Raw genomic sequence first — 15978 nt, 5'->3', positions numbered from 1 at the left:
AGCCAGTTAATATCTAGAATGTAAGTATATGCATTGAAATACATATTCAATCCCATAATTCAATATTTAAAACAGCAAAAAGTGTAATAAAAAAAGTCTTAAAGAGCAACTGTAGAATTAGCAGATGAAGGAAGACTCAGCCAGTCGATTTTGTTATCCTGGTCCCTTTACTGTGCTAAAATCAGCAATTATAATCACTGCACAGATTCTTCTGAGTGAGATCATAACTTGTTTACACACCAACTCCTCAATGTTCATTCAATCCATCCATCACTCAATGATTCTGATTGCTTTCTTCCGCAACCTCTTGAAAACAAAAGTATATATTTTTTGTTTGTAGCTATCAGAAGAATTTTTTTAACTTAAAGGATGGTGAATATTTGAAATGGTCCAAGATAAAGTTGGATAATGGATATACTAATCTAACAGCAGGAATTTTAAAAAGGAGGCCAAATAGCTTTTGATAAACAAGAGAAAATCTGCAGATGCTTGAAATCCAAGCAACACACACAAAACACTGGAGCAATCAGCAGGTCAGGCAACATCTATGGAAAGAGTACAGTTGACGTTTCAGGCCGAGACCCAATAGATTTTTTTGTTGCCTTTCTGTTGTTCTTCCTAATGAAATGCTGAATAACTGAAAACCTCATTTTCATTCAGACTTTTTAAAAAGGGGTTGCGGTTGACAGAATTTTGGGGTTCATCACATAAACTTACTTCAACTCACATAGCTGATTCTATCCTTTCAAGTATGGCTACTGAGCAGTTAAAGTAACCCATGAGACATACCTGCAATAATCCCCACCACCTCCTGAGCTTCAAATTTAAATAATTATTTTGAATAGATAGTTGAATGACACATTTGTCAAAAGGCATTGGGATTTCTTCTTTCAGAATAGGCATGCAAATACAATTGCTGTCAGCACTTTTAATTGAAAGCATGTGATTGAAAACCATTGTAGTTTTCTGCATGATCCATGTCCGCATGAAAATACCCAAAAGGGTGATTTGACCTGCTTTTCTTTAACTTTCCTTCCAGAGCTCGGAGGAGCAGGAGTAGGATAACTTTAGCCTGCCATTGCCCAAGCTTACACCAAATCCTCTCACCTTAAAGCTTTCCTGCATCAATGCTGAGCACTCATTCCCCAAAATTAAAATTTCCAAGGTGACTATGTGCCAGACCTGGGCTCTTTGATACCTGTCTTGCCAATGTGCACCTGGCCCTGAATTAAAATCCAGCTTGTGTTGAGGCATAGATCAGCCACGATCATATTGAATGGCAGGACAAGTTTGAGGAGCTTGGTGGCCTCCTCAAGGTGGCAAAATTGTTGATCAACTCCCATTGTGCTCCAGCAGGAGAAACATTATTTAAGGATCCCAATAGTCTTTTCTATCACAGTTAAAGCGAAAGATTAGCTTTATTTGTCACATCAAAACATACAGTGAAATGCATCATTTGAGTAAATGACCAACACAGTCCAAGGATGTACTTAAGGCAGCCCACAAGTTTCATCATACTTCTGGCACCAACAAAGCATGCCCACAACATATCATCCCTTATGAACCTGCACTCTTTGGAATAAGGGAGGAACTAGAGCTCACAAATGAAACCCTCACCATCACAGGGAGAACATAAAAACTTCTGACAGTGGTGGAAATTGAACCCTGATAACTGGCGCTGTTTTGCTATGCTACCATGCTGCCCTACATTTCACTTAGAGCATGGATTTCATAGTGTTGATGCTTCCACACTTACTTGAGCTATCCACCAGAGTCATAATATACAGTATGTGCTTGTCATTCAATATTTACATCTCGGTTTGCCATGGTGTAGTGGAGTCCTGACTGTTGTAGAATGAAACCATCATGTCCACCACCAGTATACAGAATAAATTACTCTATGGTTACTTGATAGTCACATATTGAAAGAATGTAATACTTTTTTTTGCTGTGGTTCACTGTGCCCCAAAGCAATGTACATTTTGTCTGTTGTATCTCACTTGAGTCTTTGAATCATTTAAGATACCTCAAACCATTTAAAACCAATTCATTCTTTGAGGTGACAGTCATAGAACACATTAATCAGTATATATTCCCAGCAGATCTTGATAAACCTATACTTTACACTAGACTGGAGGCTGGAAAAGTAATGTGGTACCAAGAAATGACAGTATGTGTTCCAGCTGCAAATTCCATAATAAATGACAACCATTTCACAGTGGAATAAGTGTTCTCTCACAGAAATTGTAATTTGAATATACAGTGACTTAAACCTAGGACATGTTTTAAATTTTTGTACTAGTTTTGTTACTAATATTCATTTCTTACTCTCTGTGATACTGAGACTGAGCTTATCTTACACCACACAAAATGCTGGAGGAACTCAGCAAGTCAGGCAGCATCTACGGAGAGGAATAAACATTCATTTTTTCAAGCTGAAGGGAAAGTTTATTCCCCTCCATAGAAGCTGCCTGGCTTGCTGAGTTCCCCCAGAATTTTGTGTGTGTTCCTCAAGATTTCCAGCATCTTCAGAATCTCTTGTGTTCATTATCTGTGCATGCTTTGTTTGTGATCTGCAAAAATACTTGTATGGGCAATCTTTCCATACAATAGCGGACATTTTCAAATGAAAGTTATCCCAAGGGTTAACATTGACAATTTATAATTTATCTTTGGTATTGAAACAATATTTTTGTTTCATATTGAAGGTTCAGTTCACCCATAACTAAATTCTATTTATTACCCTCAGTCTCCAATGAATTGATCTCACTGCCACCCAGTTAGCTGCTTGTATCAGCAGGGGAAAATTGTACAATTGTTTTTTTTCAGTGATATTAAGGTATCATTCTCAAGGAATATTAGTCATTTGAAAAATCATTACTGTGCAATCCCACAGTATAATCCCTGCTATCTTCACCAAGAAAACTCAACAATATTATTTTTTCCAATCTTTGATATTTTCTTTTCTTTGTAGGATTAGGGCATTAAGAAAATCTATTTTGATACAATGAATACATAAGTCATTGTATTTTACTATATGGCATTATATCATTTGTCAGCTATGGGGGCAATGGATGCTAAAGGAATGTTTGCAGCTAAAACTTTCCAGGCCATTAGTAAAAGATTTTTCTGATAGTGCATATATTTCCTTACGACACAGAAAGATCCTCTTGCCTGTCAGTTCTGTGCAATCCTCAGAGCAATCCTGTCAATCCCAATTCCCCATTAATTTCCTTACAGTCTGTTTTCCTCCAACTACCCTTGACTCTCTTGCTACATACCTATACCAGGGGTCATATTTATAGCCCAAATAACCAGTTAACCAGCACTTTTTCAATATGTGGAGGGAGCCACAGTGCCTGGGGAACCCACGAAGACACAAAACACTGGACTGCCTGTTATTTCAGGCCACCAGTCTACCCCCTCACAGGATCTCAGGCCTCCCTCTTGACCTCCATGGTCACTCTCACCTGCTCTTGTAAGGTCTATCTTCTGCTAATTCCCACAATTTAAAGGAAGTATTACACCTCTGTAATCTTGACTTTCTCTCCTGCAATTCAGGTCTATTTCTTTAAAGTTCATCCCATGATTTATGGAGGCCTTTACATAAAAATTATAAATTGTAATTTTATTAGGAAGTAGAACAAAATTATTGTCAAATATAATAAATTATGTTATCAAGAGCAAACATGTTATTGTATCAGAGACAGGAATTCTTTCAATTGCAATGAATATACATAATGAGGACTGCAGCGGAGTCGTGTGTCATCTTGACATGACGATTGCAAAGGGATGCAAGGATGTAGCATGAAAGAAGCCAAAACATCCCATAGTAAATTGTATCCATTCTTCAGGAGGAACAGAGATCCATTCTCTTCCTGGGTTTGCTACCAAGTTCAGTCACTGTTTAATGGTGGTGGTCAGCAGTAAAAATATTAGCTTTGGTCCCACCAGTCCCACCCCCGTCACCCTCCCAGACACTCAGGGAAAAGGCTGTTGAAACCTTCAAGAGGGATATTGACTTTCTACAGGTCCTGTTTATGTCTGTTCAATGAAGCAATGGTCTTCTCTTATGCTTAGACTGGCTGTTTAGTGCATACCTGCTATCTGTAGATATGCAGTTTTGAGGCATTCATTCAGTATTTCATCCTCTTCCTTTAATAGAAACTGCTCTTTTACAGGCAAAAGTAGTGCTAAGACATAATCTTGATATGCTGAGACCTTCCTATTAGCCTGTTACTCCAGATTGCCAGTTTGTTTATCCTGTTCTCTGATGAGGCTTATTGAGGTGGTAACATGTGACCCATCACAGCAGAAGTGCTCCATGTTATCAAATTCTTCATTGTTTGAGTGAGTATTCAAAAAAAGTGCCTTGTGATCAGAGAACTGTCTTGTTTAAGTCGACATCAAGTCACATCAAATTTGCTGCAAGCATCATAAAATTGTTTCATCATAAGCAGCAGTCTATCATGCAATTTAGCAATAACTATGGTACCAACCACCTGCAAAGAATTTCTTGCTCCAAAACGAAGTTGGCTTTCTGGGTTGTTGGTTCTTTGAGCAATAACTTCTAATTTTTAAGCAAATTACAATAAAATACAAAAGTCTTAGGCACATGTAAAAAAATTTGTAAGGCAAAGATGCTTTCAAGATACTGAATTGAAGTTTCTAAATATCAAAAAACTACAAAGAGCACTAAACAGCAAAAAAAACACTAAATAAATCAATATTTGGTGTGACCACCTTTGCCTTTAAAACAACATCAAATCTCTCCACTGTCCTGCAGTTTTACATATAAAAAAAATCAGCAGGTAAATTTGCTCCAATTTGTTCATTGCAGAACTTGCCACAGTTCTTCTGAAGACTCTCCAGGTAATCCCAGACAGCCACAATGATGTTGAGATCAGGGTTCTGTGAAGGTCTTGCTATCTGAAACAATATAAAAAAATATTTTACATAGTACTGTACATGCAAGCACTTTTTCAACTATACTGAGCAGATTTACTGCAATATTGCTTACAATCCGTTGTAGTTCTTTTATTTTTATGAAGAATAATTATTGTTGCATTCTTCAATTCTTCTGGTGTGGGACTATTTACCAGCAGGCAGAAATATTTATCAATGATCAATTATCAATAGTTATCAATAGTAATAAAGAAAATAAGGAAGAGGTGAAAAATAAACTATAAGGATAAGTACGAAATCAACTCAAATAAGGGCAGGGAAAATTATAGGTATGGTACTGATGCAATCAAGAAGAAGGAATATCAGCAGCTGTACTTCATTAGCAGTTTGAGGAGATTTGGTGTGTCACCAAAATCACCTGTAAATTTCTACAGATGTACTGGTTGCATTGCGGCCTGGTACAGAACCTCCAATGTACAGGATTACAAATGGCCACAGAGGGTTGTACATTTTCCATTCCATCAGGCATAATTCTCTCCACCATCAAGGACATCTTCAAGAGGCAGTGTCTCAAAAGCAATATCCATCATTAAAGACCATCACCATACAGGACATTCAGTCTTTGCATTACTATTATAGGGGAGGAGCCTTAAGACACACACTAAACTTTTTTAGAACAGTTTATATTCCTTTGCCATCAAATTTCTGAATGGCATTATTTGCCTTTTGTGTTATTTATTTATTTTCATGACAATTGTAAGACTTTGCACTGCACTGTTGCAGCAAAACAACTATGTTCACTGCATTCGTCATTGATAATAAACCTGATTCTGATAACTGTAATGGAGACTCAATTGTAATAGCAAACATTTTATCAACTTTACAAAAAAAATCTATGTAAATAAGATGTATGTAGCAAATTCACAAATTATTGGTGACAAGTTACAAGAATTATATTAGAAGCAGTCATAGATGTGCCAAGCTTATCTATTTTGATCTCATTTTCTACTAGCCTTCTGTATTGTGTTTCAAGTGTTCATCTAAATATGTATATATTTTGAGAGTATCTGTCTCCACCATCCCTTTTATCAGTGCAGTCTAGATTTCAACCTTCTTATGGGTGAAATATTATTTCTTAAGTCCTCTCAAGTTCTAGTCCTTATCTTAAACCTATCTCCTCTAGTTAAAAGCATCTCTACTAAGGGGAAAGATTTCTCACTTCCTCCCAATCTATGCTCATCATAATTTTGTTTAATTCAGTCAGGTCACCTCTCAACTTCCTCAGCTCCAAGGAAAACAGCCTTTCCAGTCTCTTCGAATAACTGAAATTCTCCATCCCAGGAGAATTTTATCCTGCATTCTCTCCAGTACAAACAAGTCCTTTCTAGATTGTGGTGACCAGAATAGCACACAATGATCCACTGTGGTTTACATTTTATATAACTGTACTACAGCTCCTTAGTACTCCCTAAAGTCTGTTTTTTCATTGTATATACCTCAAAGTGCATTGCTTCACATTTTTCTTGATAAAATTCCATCTTTGCTTTTCTGTCCATCTTACAAACTAATACCATATGTAGCTGAAGATGAGCCTTTTCACTATCATCAACAACAACAAACAATTTTTGGTGTCTTACTAATCATACATCCCACCGTCACATCCAGATTGTGAATATTTGTAATGAACACAAGGGTTCCAGCATCAAATCATTGTGGCTTCCATTTGCAAAAACAACCCTTAACCATTACTCTCTGGCTCCTGTCAACAAGACAACTTCAGATCCAACTTGCCAAATTGCCCTGGATCCTACAGCCTCTCATCTTTTCAGTCAGTTGTCAAAATGAGACTTTGACCAAGGACTTGCTGAACTTCATGGGGTGTGGTTGATGTTCCATGTCATACATTAAACCATGCAAATCTATTGAATACACTTAGTCACCTCTTCCATCAACATGCAATATACTGTACAATTGAAAATATAGCTTGCAGTATAATTCACTGGATTTAGACTATTGCACCAAGTCACCTCTATTAGAGGGTGAGTATCCATTCCCCCTCTCTAACCTGAGCCATACATGGAGGGACAGCCAAATTAATGCTCAGGATTGGGCTTCGGGTGATGAGGAAAGTCCTGATGCTTTTTCATGTCTCACTGCATTCAAAGATTTCTTTGCCCTTTCTCTTCTCTCAAAATACTGTAAGTGAAGTTTTGAAAGTCTCCAGCTCATACAACTGTGGATACTGAATCATTAAGAATGGTACAGTAGCACCATGGCTCGCATGATGCTATCACAGCTCAGGGCAATCTGGAGTTTGGAGTTCAGTTCCAGCACCGTCTGTAAGGAGTCCGTATGTCCTCCCCATGGAATGCATGGGATTTCCCCAGGAGCTCTAGAGTCCAAAGATGTACTGGGTAGGTTGATTGGTCATTGTAAATTGTCCCGTAATGAGGTCAGGGTTAAATGGGGTTGTTGGGGTGGTACAGCTTAAAGGCCTAGAAGGGCCTATTCCACAGCATATTGCTAAAAAGAAATATTCTAGGCTGAGATTGATTCCCAAAAAGGGATCAGGAAAGCAAAAGCCATTATTCGATCAACCAGTTTCTTACTAAATCGCAGCAAAGGATCAAAGCAGTGAATACCCTACTGGTGGCCGAAGAGATGTAGTGGAGAAGTGATGGGTAGTTTTTTAAAAATTTTGTTTTACACACAGAGTGCTGAGTACATGGAATGTGTTGCCGGGGTGGTGGCTAACACAGGGACATTCAGGAGGTTTAAAAGATATTTTTGATAGGTACATGGATGAAAGAAAAACAGAGGGTTCTGTGGAAGGCAAGGGTTAGATTGCTCTTGGAGTAGGTTAAAAAGTCAGTACACATAGTAAGCTGAGCGGACTGTATTGCGCTATACTGTTCTATGTTCTAATGCTATCTCATACTTTTAGCTCAGTTCAGGTTAGAGATGGGGAATGGGACTCCCAAATTCCAAGGTATTGGTGCTATACTTGACAATCCTTTTATACGCTTAGCTTTCTAAACAATATTTGCTCTCATCTATGGAAGGGAAGCTCATGGTAGTACACTGCTTCCTTCCTTCTCCTCTCTAGAATAAGCTGCATTCTCAATGGAGAGCACTTCAGCAGTTCAAATATTGGACATTTGAAATAAATACATTCTTTTTGACTGAGATGAAAGCCCAGGAGAAAATGTGAATCGCAAATGTAAATATGCAGCTCATCGACCCTGCATGGGAACAAGAAAAAAATGAAGAAAAAAATTAAAGGTGACTTTCTTCTCACAAGAATTAAAGAGGTTCAGTTGTGCTATGAACACGTTATTGGATGAGACATTCAGAGGCCAGAGAATTTGAATCCAAATTTCACTATTATAGATTGAGAATTTAAACTACATTTAAAAAGCATGAAAATAAGAAGAGAACAAATTCAAAAATAAGCCAGAAGTTTACTACCCACCAGTACTTTAGAGTTATCACTGATAGAGCTGAGAACAGGGATTTATGACATTCATATGAAGTCAGTGCTATTTGGAATTGATGAAACTAGCTGTAGGCAGAAGGCAGAAAAATTACCATGATGAAATTTTGAAAAGCTAATTAATTTAACTTACCCTTTATGTAACTGAAGAATTATGATTTTTTTAAAAGCAATGTAAATTTTGTCAAAATTTAAACTACATAACCTCACATCACAGAAAGATATCATTCAGCCTACTCTTCAATCCTTTTCAAATGTTACAATTGAATCTTCCTCCATCACCCACACAACCAATTCATTTCAGAACATTAAAACCTGTCAGTTAAAAAGAAAATTATCTCCATTGTTCTTTTACTTTACCTTCAATGCCCCTAAATATCAAATACACAATATTCAGTTCCCAATCTATATCATCTGCAATAATGTCTCAGTAATGGCTATCATGTCAATTTTATTTCCATTTGTACTCTGTTTATCTGTTTGTTTCTAACACAACCTGTATTCAGTTAGAGCCTTGTGTTTTGTTCGTCCGTCTTTGTAACCCGTAGCCTTATCTACCTTGTATGTTTTATCTGTTCCAGCAAAATATATTTTTTACGTCCCATCTTAATACCATTCTCTCTAGCCTTGTTTCCACCTTGATTTATCTGATCTTTGTAAAAGCTCTTAAATTTTTGAATGGCTCCTTATTATTTCCTGCTCTGATCTTAGAGGAACAATGCCATTTTTAAAGATCTCTCCTTCCTGTCAGTAATCTCTCTGCACTTTCAAGTACTTGTATATCATACCTAGAAGATGCCATGGCAATTTATCTGGAATATAACCTGAGATTTATAAAGGTTTACAATACACGGACATAATACTGTCTCCGTTCATAAAGGCTTCATTTCTAAGTCTTCAACTTGTTCACTTTTAGGAATATAGGAATCATCAGGATTGTCTGTTACAACCACCTGTTTAAAACGAAGTACATATCCTTTCTCATTTTCTTTCTAAAATGCATCATTTCTCTACATCAAATCTCATCAATTATCACTCCTTATTACTTCCCTGATATTCTATTATCTGAAATTATACTCAGTCTAATCAAAGCTAGATTAATATATATAGGTGGAGAACAAAATGGACTCGGGTAGGATTAATATAAAGTAGATTTATATTATAAAATAATATAAACCTGATTACCTATTTCCATGCTGTATTTCCATTTGTTTTTGCTTTTTGATATTGACACTACTCATTATCATCAACAACCTAACTATGGCACTGTGGAGCGCCTTTACCACAAGAACCACAACAGTTCAAAGAGGTGCTCATCACAACTTTCAAAAAAGCCATATGGGCAATAACACTCCTATTTTTGTTTTAGAACATTCAATTTGTAACAAATTGTATGTGTTATTTGTACAAATGACTTCCCAATCAATAATTTCAAACCTAAAAATCTCACAAGACATGAGCATCCGTTTTTCCAACAAACTCCTGGCCACAAAGCCGCCTTTGAATATGCGAAAGTTTGATAAATTCAGGGAAGAAAGAACTGCTGGAGGACCTCAGCTGGTTAGACACCATCTGAAATGACAGACTCGTGAAGGCACAATGTTCTAGAATCTGGAATAACATGAAAAGCGCTGTGGGTGGGCAAAAATCTGTCGATGTGTGTATTCAAATTACAGTATCTGCAGATATATGTATCTCCAATTAAGGAAGGAGGCTATTTTTCATTAAAACACTAAAGTAGATGTACATTTTGAAATATATTTCAGCCCAAACAGGTTCTCTAGTAACTGACTGAATCAAGACCACTGCCACTTCACTACTAAACACAGCCAACACCTCAGCGACGTCATGGGATGGCGTCAGTTAGGAACCACGTGGTACGTGACGCAAAGGGTGGGCGGGACCTTCGCGAGGGAGGGTGATTATTCGCTGTTGGTTTTGTGTTCGCGAAATCCAGGATGGTGATCGCGAACCGGAACGATGTAACGGACCGGACGGAATCAGAAGACTATGTGTAAGTAAATTCTGCACCCTCGTGTAGTTAATTCCTTACAATATCTGTAGGTTAGTTCTTTTGTAGGAAAGTTACGAGGTTACATTTGATTGACAGAATAGGAACCAATCCCGGAACAATATATTGCGAATGTGATGATTGATGGTGCCTTTGGACCAATCAGGGTCAAAAGGAAGGTGGGTTCGGCTGGGTTCACTCGCAGCGCGACTCTCAGAGACGCGAGGTTGGGGAGGGGGTACAAATCGTTAGTAATGACTGTCTTTGCTCTTTGTGGGAATTTGGTTTGACTGCTAGCATATTCCCAAGACCAGAGATCATACTAAAGGATGCACCGATGCTTGGTTCAGTGGCCCACAGTAACGTGTAGAAAGACTTAAGCTGAAGGCCCTCCTACACAGAGAGTGGAACCCATAAGAATAGGAAGAATTGATGCCATTATGATAATAATACTTTAACCGTGGGTGGTAATGGATGAATCTACCATATTATACTTAAAATTAACATTTGAAAAAAGGATCTAGTGCTTAACCGGTGTATATGAGTTATAAGCTGTTCTCGGGCGTCCAGCCGGGTCCAGGTGGTTAAAATCGACACCTGGACAAGAATTTATGTGGATTAACAATGATACTGGAATGGGAAGGGGTAGACTGCAGCTTTCCCCCAAAATGAGAGGAAAACTGATGTCGGGTTTAAAAAGAAATGCTTCACTCATTAACGCACCCAGAAGGGGAACAGTTTATGGTTTCAAATAGATTACATTGTGTCGGTTATTTTGTGGCCTCTTTGATTTTTTGCTTTGGGAAGGTTCTCAGGATGTAGGGTGCCAGGTAGATTGTCAGCTCGAAGTAGCAGGGAGTCAAATCTGAGAGATTTCATGTCAGCTTGTTTCCTTTGAGGCTGCTGGTTTCTTTTTGTAGGGCATCCAGGGAAGTTCTTTTTCCACAATCCCTTTTGATGTACAAAGGAATGAAAGGCATTTATTCAGAAATGTCAACTGGGCATGCACCTTTGTCAAAACAACCAGGCCTTACAAATAATGCTGCATGTAGCCAAACGAAAAATTATTACTCTTGTCCTGAAGAAGGGTCTTGGTCCAACTGCTTCTCATTTCTATGGATGCTGCCTGACGTGCTGAGTCCTCCAGCATTTTGTGTATGTAACCATTACTCATTGGCGTGTTCCTCATAGCAAAAGATAATTGGAAATGATTCAGATATTTGCAATTCAGTGTAGAACTGGACAAAAGAGATCCATGAAAATACTTTTTGTCAAGGCCTTGGCAACATTAACATTTTTCATTATAACTTGTAACTTGCTATGTTATGCAGGACTAGATGTTAATACCCCTTATCTGCACTCCTAAGACCTGCTGCCTAGAGTCTGTGGGGTAGCCGAGTGAGTGGTGGCATCTTCTGGATTATCAAATGGATAGATTCCATTTACATTCATTTTTTTACACTACTATTCTCAGTAGAAGTAGGCCATTTGGTTTTTTGTGTCTGTGCTGGTTGTTTTATGGAGCTGTATATTAGTCTCAAGTTCAGTATTTTATTTTGGCTTCCAATGATTGATGTTAGTATGGGGATTTTAAAAAACTGCTAAAAGGTGTCCAAAAATAATTTTTAAAAAGGTGTAGTTTCTGTTAAAACTATTCACGATTTTGAAGATCCCCATCAAATCTCTTCTTAATGTGCCTGCCATTCAGAGATCACTTCACCTTCTTCAGTTTCTTGCCACTGCAGTTGAAATCCTTAGCTCCTGGGACCAAAATAGTAAATCTCTTTTGCACCTTATGAGGGCCGTGACTTCCAGAAGTGCAGTGCCTTGTATGGTGCAAAACTGTATCTGAAGCATTAACAATGTTCTTTATTCACTTCTCCTTTTGAAAGTTATGATTGAGTCGCTTCCATGCTTTCAGACAATATTCCAAATAATTTCCTCCATCTAATAACTTTTAAAGATCTTGATGCTGGTGAACCTATCAAGTCCAATCATATCCTCTTTAACTGTAAGGCTGAACTAGAGGATTAACAACTAAGTATAATTTTTTAAAATTTAAGGTGTGACCAAAGCCATCAATTTCTACCTCTATAATATTGCTTGACTCCATTCTGCCTCAGCTTACTTACTAAAACCCTCCTCCATCATCTTATCTTCAGACTTGGGTAATCTGTTACATACCTACCTGATTTCCCTTAATCTATCTTTCATAAACTTGACATCAATAAAACTCTGCAACTCTCCCACAAGCATTTATCAAATCCATTCGTTGGTCATTCCATTGCTCTAGGACCTGATCAAGAGTCATCTTTTTAAAATCCATCCTTGATTTCAATCCCTCCATGAGCACCCTAACTTCCCACACCATGTAATATCTTGCAGCTGTGCAAAGTTCCAGTGCTGTTGTCTTTAGCATTCCCAATTTTATACACTTCAATTTTTTTTTGTGTCTTTCCTTCCATTTAAGTTTAACGCAGCACTTGTGGAAGAAAAAAATGTAAAGAGCGTGAAGTATGCATCTATTTCTTTTCAAGCAATGACTCCCCTTAGCACTACGTATGATCTGTTGTCTACACATGCGCATTTATCTCTCACTCTCTCTCACTGCAATGTGAATACACCAGTTAAAGCCACCTCCCACGTGTATGCTTTTATTTTAATTGATAATGTAGTTGCAAAGACATAACAAATCGACAAGTACGAACCTGAATGTCAGAGAATATCACCAACAGCACTGACAGTTATGGGATGAAACAGTGAGAGGAAAGGTTTAAACAGTACAGAGTAGGCCATCATGGACGCTAACAAAAGGGATGTGTGAGTACAGCATAGTACACAGTGAAAGATGTACAACTAGCAAAGTTAAAGTGAAAATTACGTGGTGGTTTCAGTTTGGGGAAGCTTCAGTTGGGGAAGTTGACGAATTTGATAGTGCTAATGAAGGCTCGGAGTTGTATATCGAGAGGGTTGAACTGTATTGTAAGGCGAACACTGTGGATGAGCAAAAGAAAGCCCCTCCACGTTTCTTAGCTTAATGGGTGCTAGGATGTTGAGTCTCCTGCACAACCTAGTGACCCCAGAAAAGCCAACAAGCAAGGCATTCAACAAAATTATTACAATTTTATAACATCACTTGAGCACTTAACTGCTGGTAATAGCTGAGAGTTAGATTTTACAAAAAGAATTAGTCAAAGGATGAATGCATTTCTGAATACACTTTAGAACTGTGCAAATTTTCCCGGTACTGTGACTTTAGAGATGGACTTTTTGATGCTTTAAGGGACAGGCTTGTATGTGGCATGCATAGTCAAAGCACTCAGAAGAGGCATCTGTCAGAAAGAGACCTAACCTTATATGGGCATTGACCATTGCAATATCATTAGAGACTGCAGCAAAGGATGCAGCTGAGCTACAGAAAAAGAGGTTAGAATGTGAAATGCACAAAATGTCCCTGAATGGTGCAAAATGTCAAAAATGTTATTGATGTTGCAAATCCTTCCATGATGCAAATGACTGTTGGTTCAAAAAAAACTATGCAGTCAGTGTCACAGTCAAGGTCACATAAAGAGTCTGCAAGTCAGTCAAAAAGCACAACCAAGTGAAAAGTTTCAAACACAAAACTAAGCAAATGCTTCTATGAAACAGAAAACACAGAGTCTGATAAAGGTGAGCTGTCATGCCTAAAATTGCATGGTAATACTGAAGCAGATCACAAAATCATATGGATCACAGTAGATGTGTCTGGTGTAAAACTGAAAATGGAACTGGACACAGAGTCAGCTTTGGCTATAATTTCAGAGGCTGACTACAACAGACTGTTTTCTATGCTACTATTAGAAAAAAACCTCAGTGATGCTGAAGACCTACATAGGCAGAAAAGTCTTCCTAAGGCAAACTGAAAGTGAATGTGACACATGGAGACCAAACATGGCAGTTGGAGATTCATGCATAGAAAAGTGGAAGACCGTCACCTTTTGGATATGAATGATTGCGAAAAATCCAACTAGACTGGCACATAATTAGAGCTCTCAATGTCTTATCAACAGGCAACTGCAGCCCGAATGGTAGCACTAACTAATGACTGTCTCAGATGCTTAATGAGAAGGTGTTTGAGAAGGGTGTCAGTAAACTCAAAGGCATGAAGGCCAGAAATAAATTGAATGAAGCAGCAACACCAAGATTCCGTAAAGTGCATCCAGTGCCTATGCACTTTGTCGGAAAGTGGATATTGAATTCCAGGCATCTGGAATTCTTTCCATGGTTGAGTGGAGTGATTGGGCCTGTTGTCCTGGTGATCAAGAAAGGGAAGGCTGGAGCCATTTGCATATGTGGGGATTTTAAAATGAGCATCATTCATGTGCTGTGCAACGTGCAGTATCTCTTGCCACAAATAGAAGACATATTTGCATCTTTGGCAGATAGGGAGAGGTTTTCAAAGATGGACTTGTTACAAGCCCATCTGCAAATTGAGATTGTGGAGTCAGGCAGGAAGATCCTCATAATCAACACTCACAAGGGACTGTTCCAGTATAATCATCTCGACTTCGACGTCACATCAGCTCCATCAATTTGGCAAAGAGCAATGGAACAAGTGCTCCAAGATATCCCAGGAACACAATGTTACCTTGATGACATCATTGTGACTGACAAGAATTATAAAAAAACACACCTAGAACCTGGGTAAAGTTCCTTACCAGACTGAGTGAATATGGTCTGCGCACAAAGAGAAAGAAATTTGAGTTTTTCAAGAATGAAATCTCATTATGTGGATAAGTCACAACAGAAGACGGAAGCAGTGCTACAGGCACCCAAAATGGAAAATGTGTCACAACTCAAGTCATACTTGGGCCTTGTAAATTACTACCACCTGTTTTTCCCAAACATTGTTACAGTGCTGCACCAATTGAACGCGCTGTTGCAAACAGGAGCAAAGTGGGAATGGTCAGAAAAAGGAAACAAAGAGACTAATAACTTCAGATGAACTGCTCACCCATTATGACCCATTGCTGCTCATCAGATTGACGTGTGATGCATCCCCTTGTGGCATTGGAGCTGTTTTGTCACACACTATAAAAGATGGATCTGAACGTCCAATTGTGTTTGATTTAAGATCACTGGCGAGTGCAGAATGCAACAACGCACAGATCAACTGAGAGGCCTTTAGTTTAGTATGGGGTAATAATGAAGGTCCATCACTACCTCTGCAGACAAAAGTTTACACCAGTGACAGATCACCAGCCCCTTGTGTCAATTTTCAATCCTAGGAAGGGAATTCCAGTGATGACTGCTACCTGGTTACAACATTGGGCATTGTTCCTAGGAGCCCACTCTTATGACATAGAGTTGAAAGGTACCAAACAACATGGCATTGCTGATGGCTCATCACATCTTCCACTGTTGGCAACTGAAGAAGAAGAAGAAGAAGAAGAGTCTTCATACTGTGACCAGTTGCCGGGAGCAACTTCAGAAATGAAAAGAGAAACAAAGAATGTGAAAAGTCAATGAAATCACCCTGCAGGGATGGCCATCTCATGGTGACCCTGTTTCCAGAGTTCATAGGGAGACC

General features: G+C 38.4%; 1 protein-coding gene across 1 annotated transcript in view; it reads left to right on the top strand.

Moving 5' to 3' along the window:
• The first annotated feature begins 10291 nt into the window (after nucleotides 1-10291).
• r3hdm4 (R3H domain containing 4) overlaps nucleotides 10292-15978 on the top strand; it is a 29991-nt gene continuing 24304 nt past the window's right edge. Inside the window, exon 1 of the mRNA XM_059991523.1 lies at nucleotides 10292-10412. Coding sequence (XP_059847506.1) covers nucleotides 10357-10412 — 56 coding nt within the window. The 5' untranslated portion in view covers nucleotides 10292-10356. The remainder of the gene's footprint in view (nucleotides 10413-15978) is intronic.

Source organism: Hypanus sabinus, chromosome 16 (genome assembly GCF_030144855.1).
Source record: "Hypanus sabinus isolate sHypSab1 chromosome 16, sHypSab1.hap1, whole genome shotgun sequence".
Classification (NCBI taxonomy): Eukaryota; Metazoa; Chordata; class Chondrichthyes; order Myliobatiformes; family Dasyatidae; genus Hypanus; species Hypanus sabinus.
Note: the sequence above shows the minus strand (reverse complement) of the source record. Positions and strands in the feature narration are given on the sequence as shown.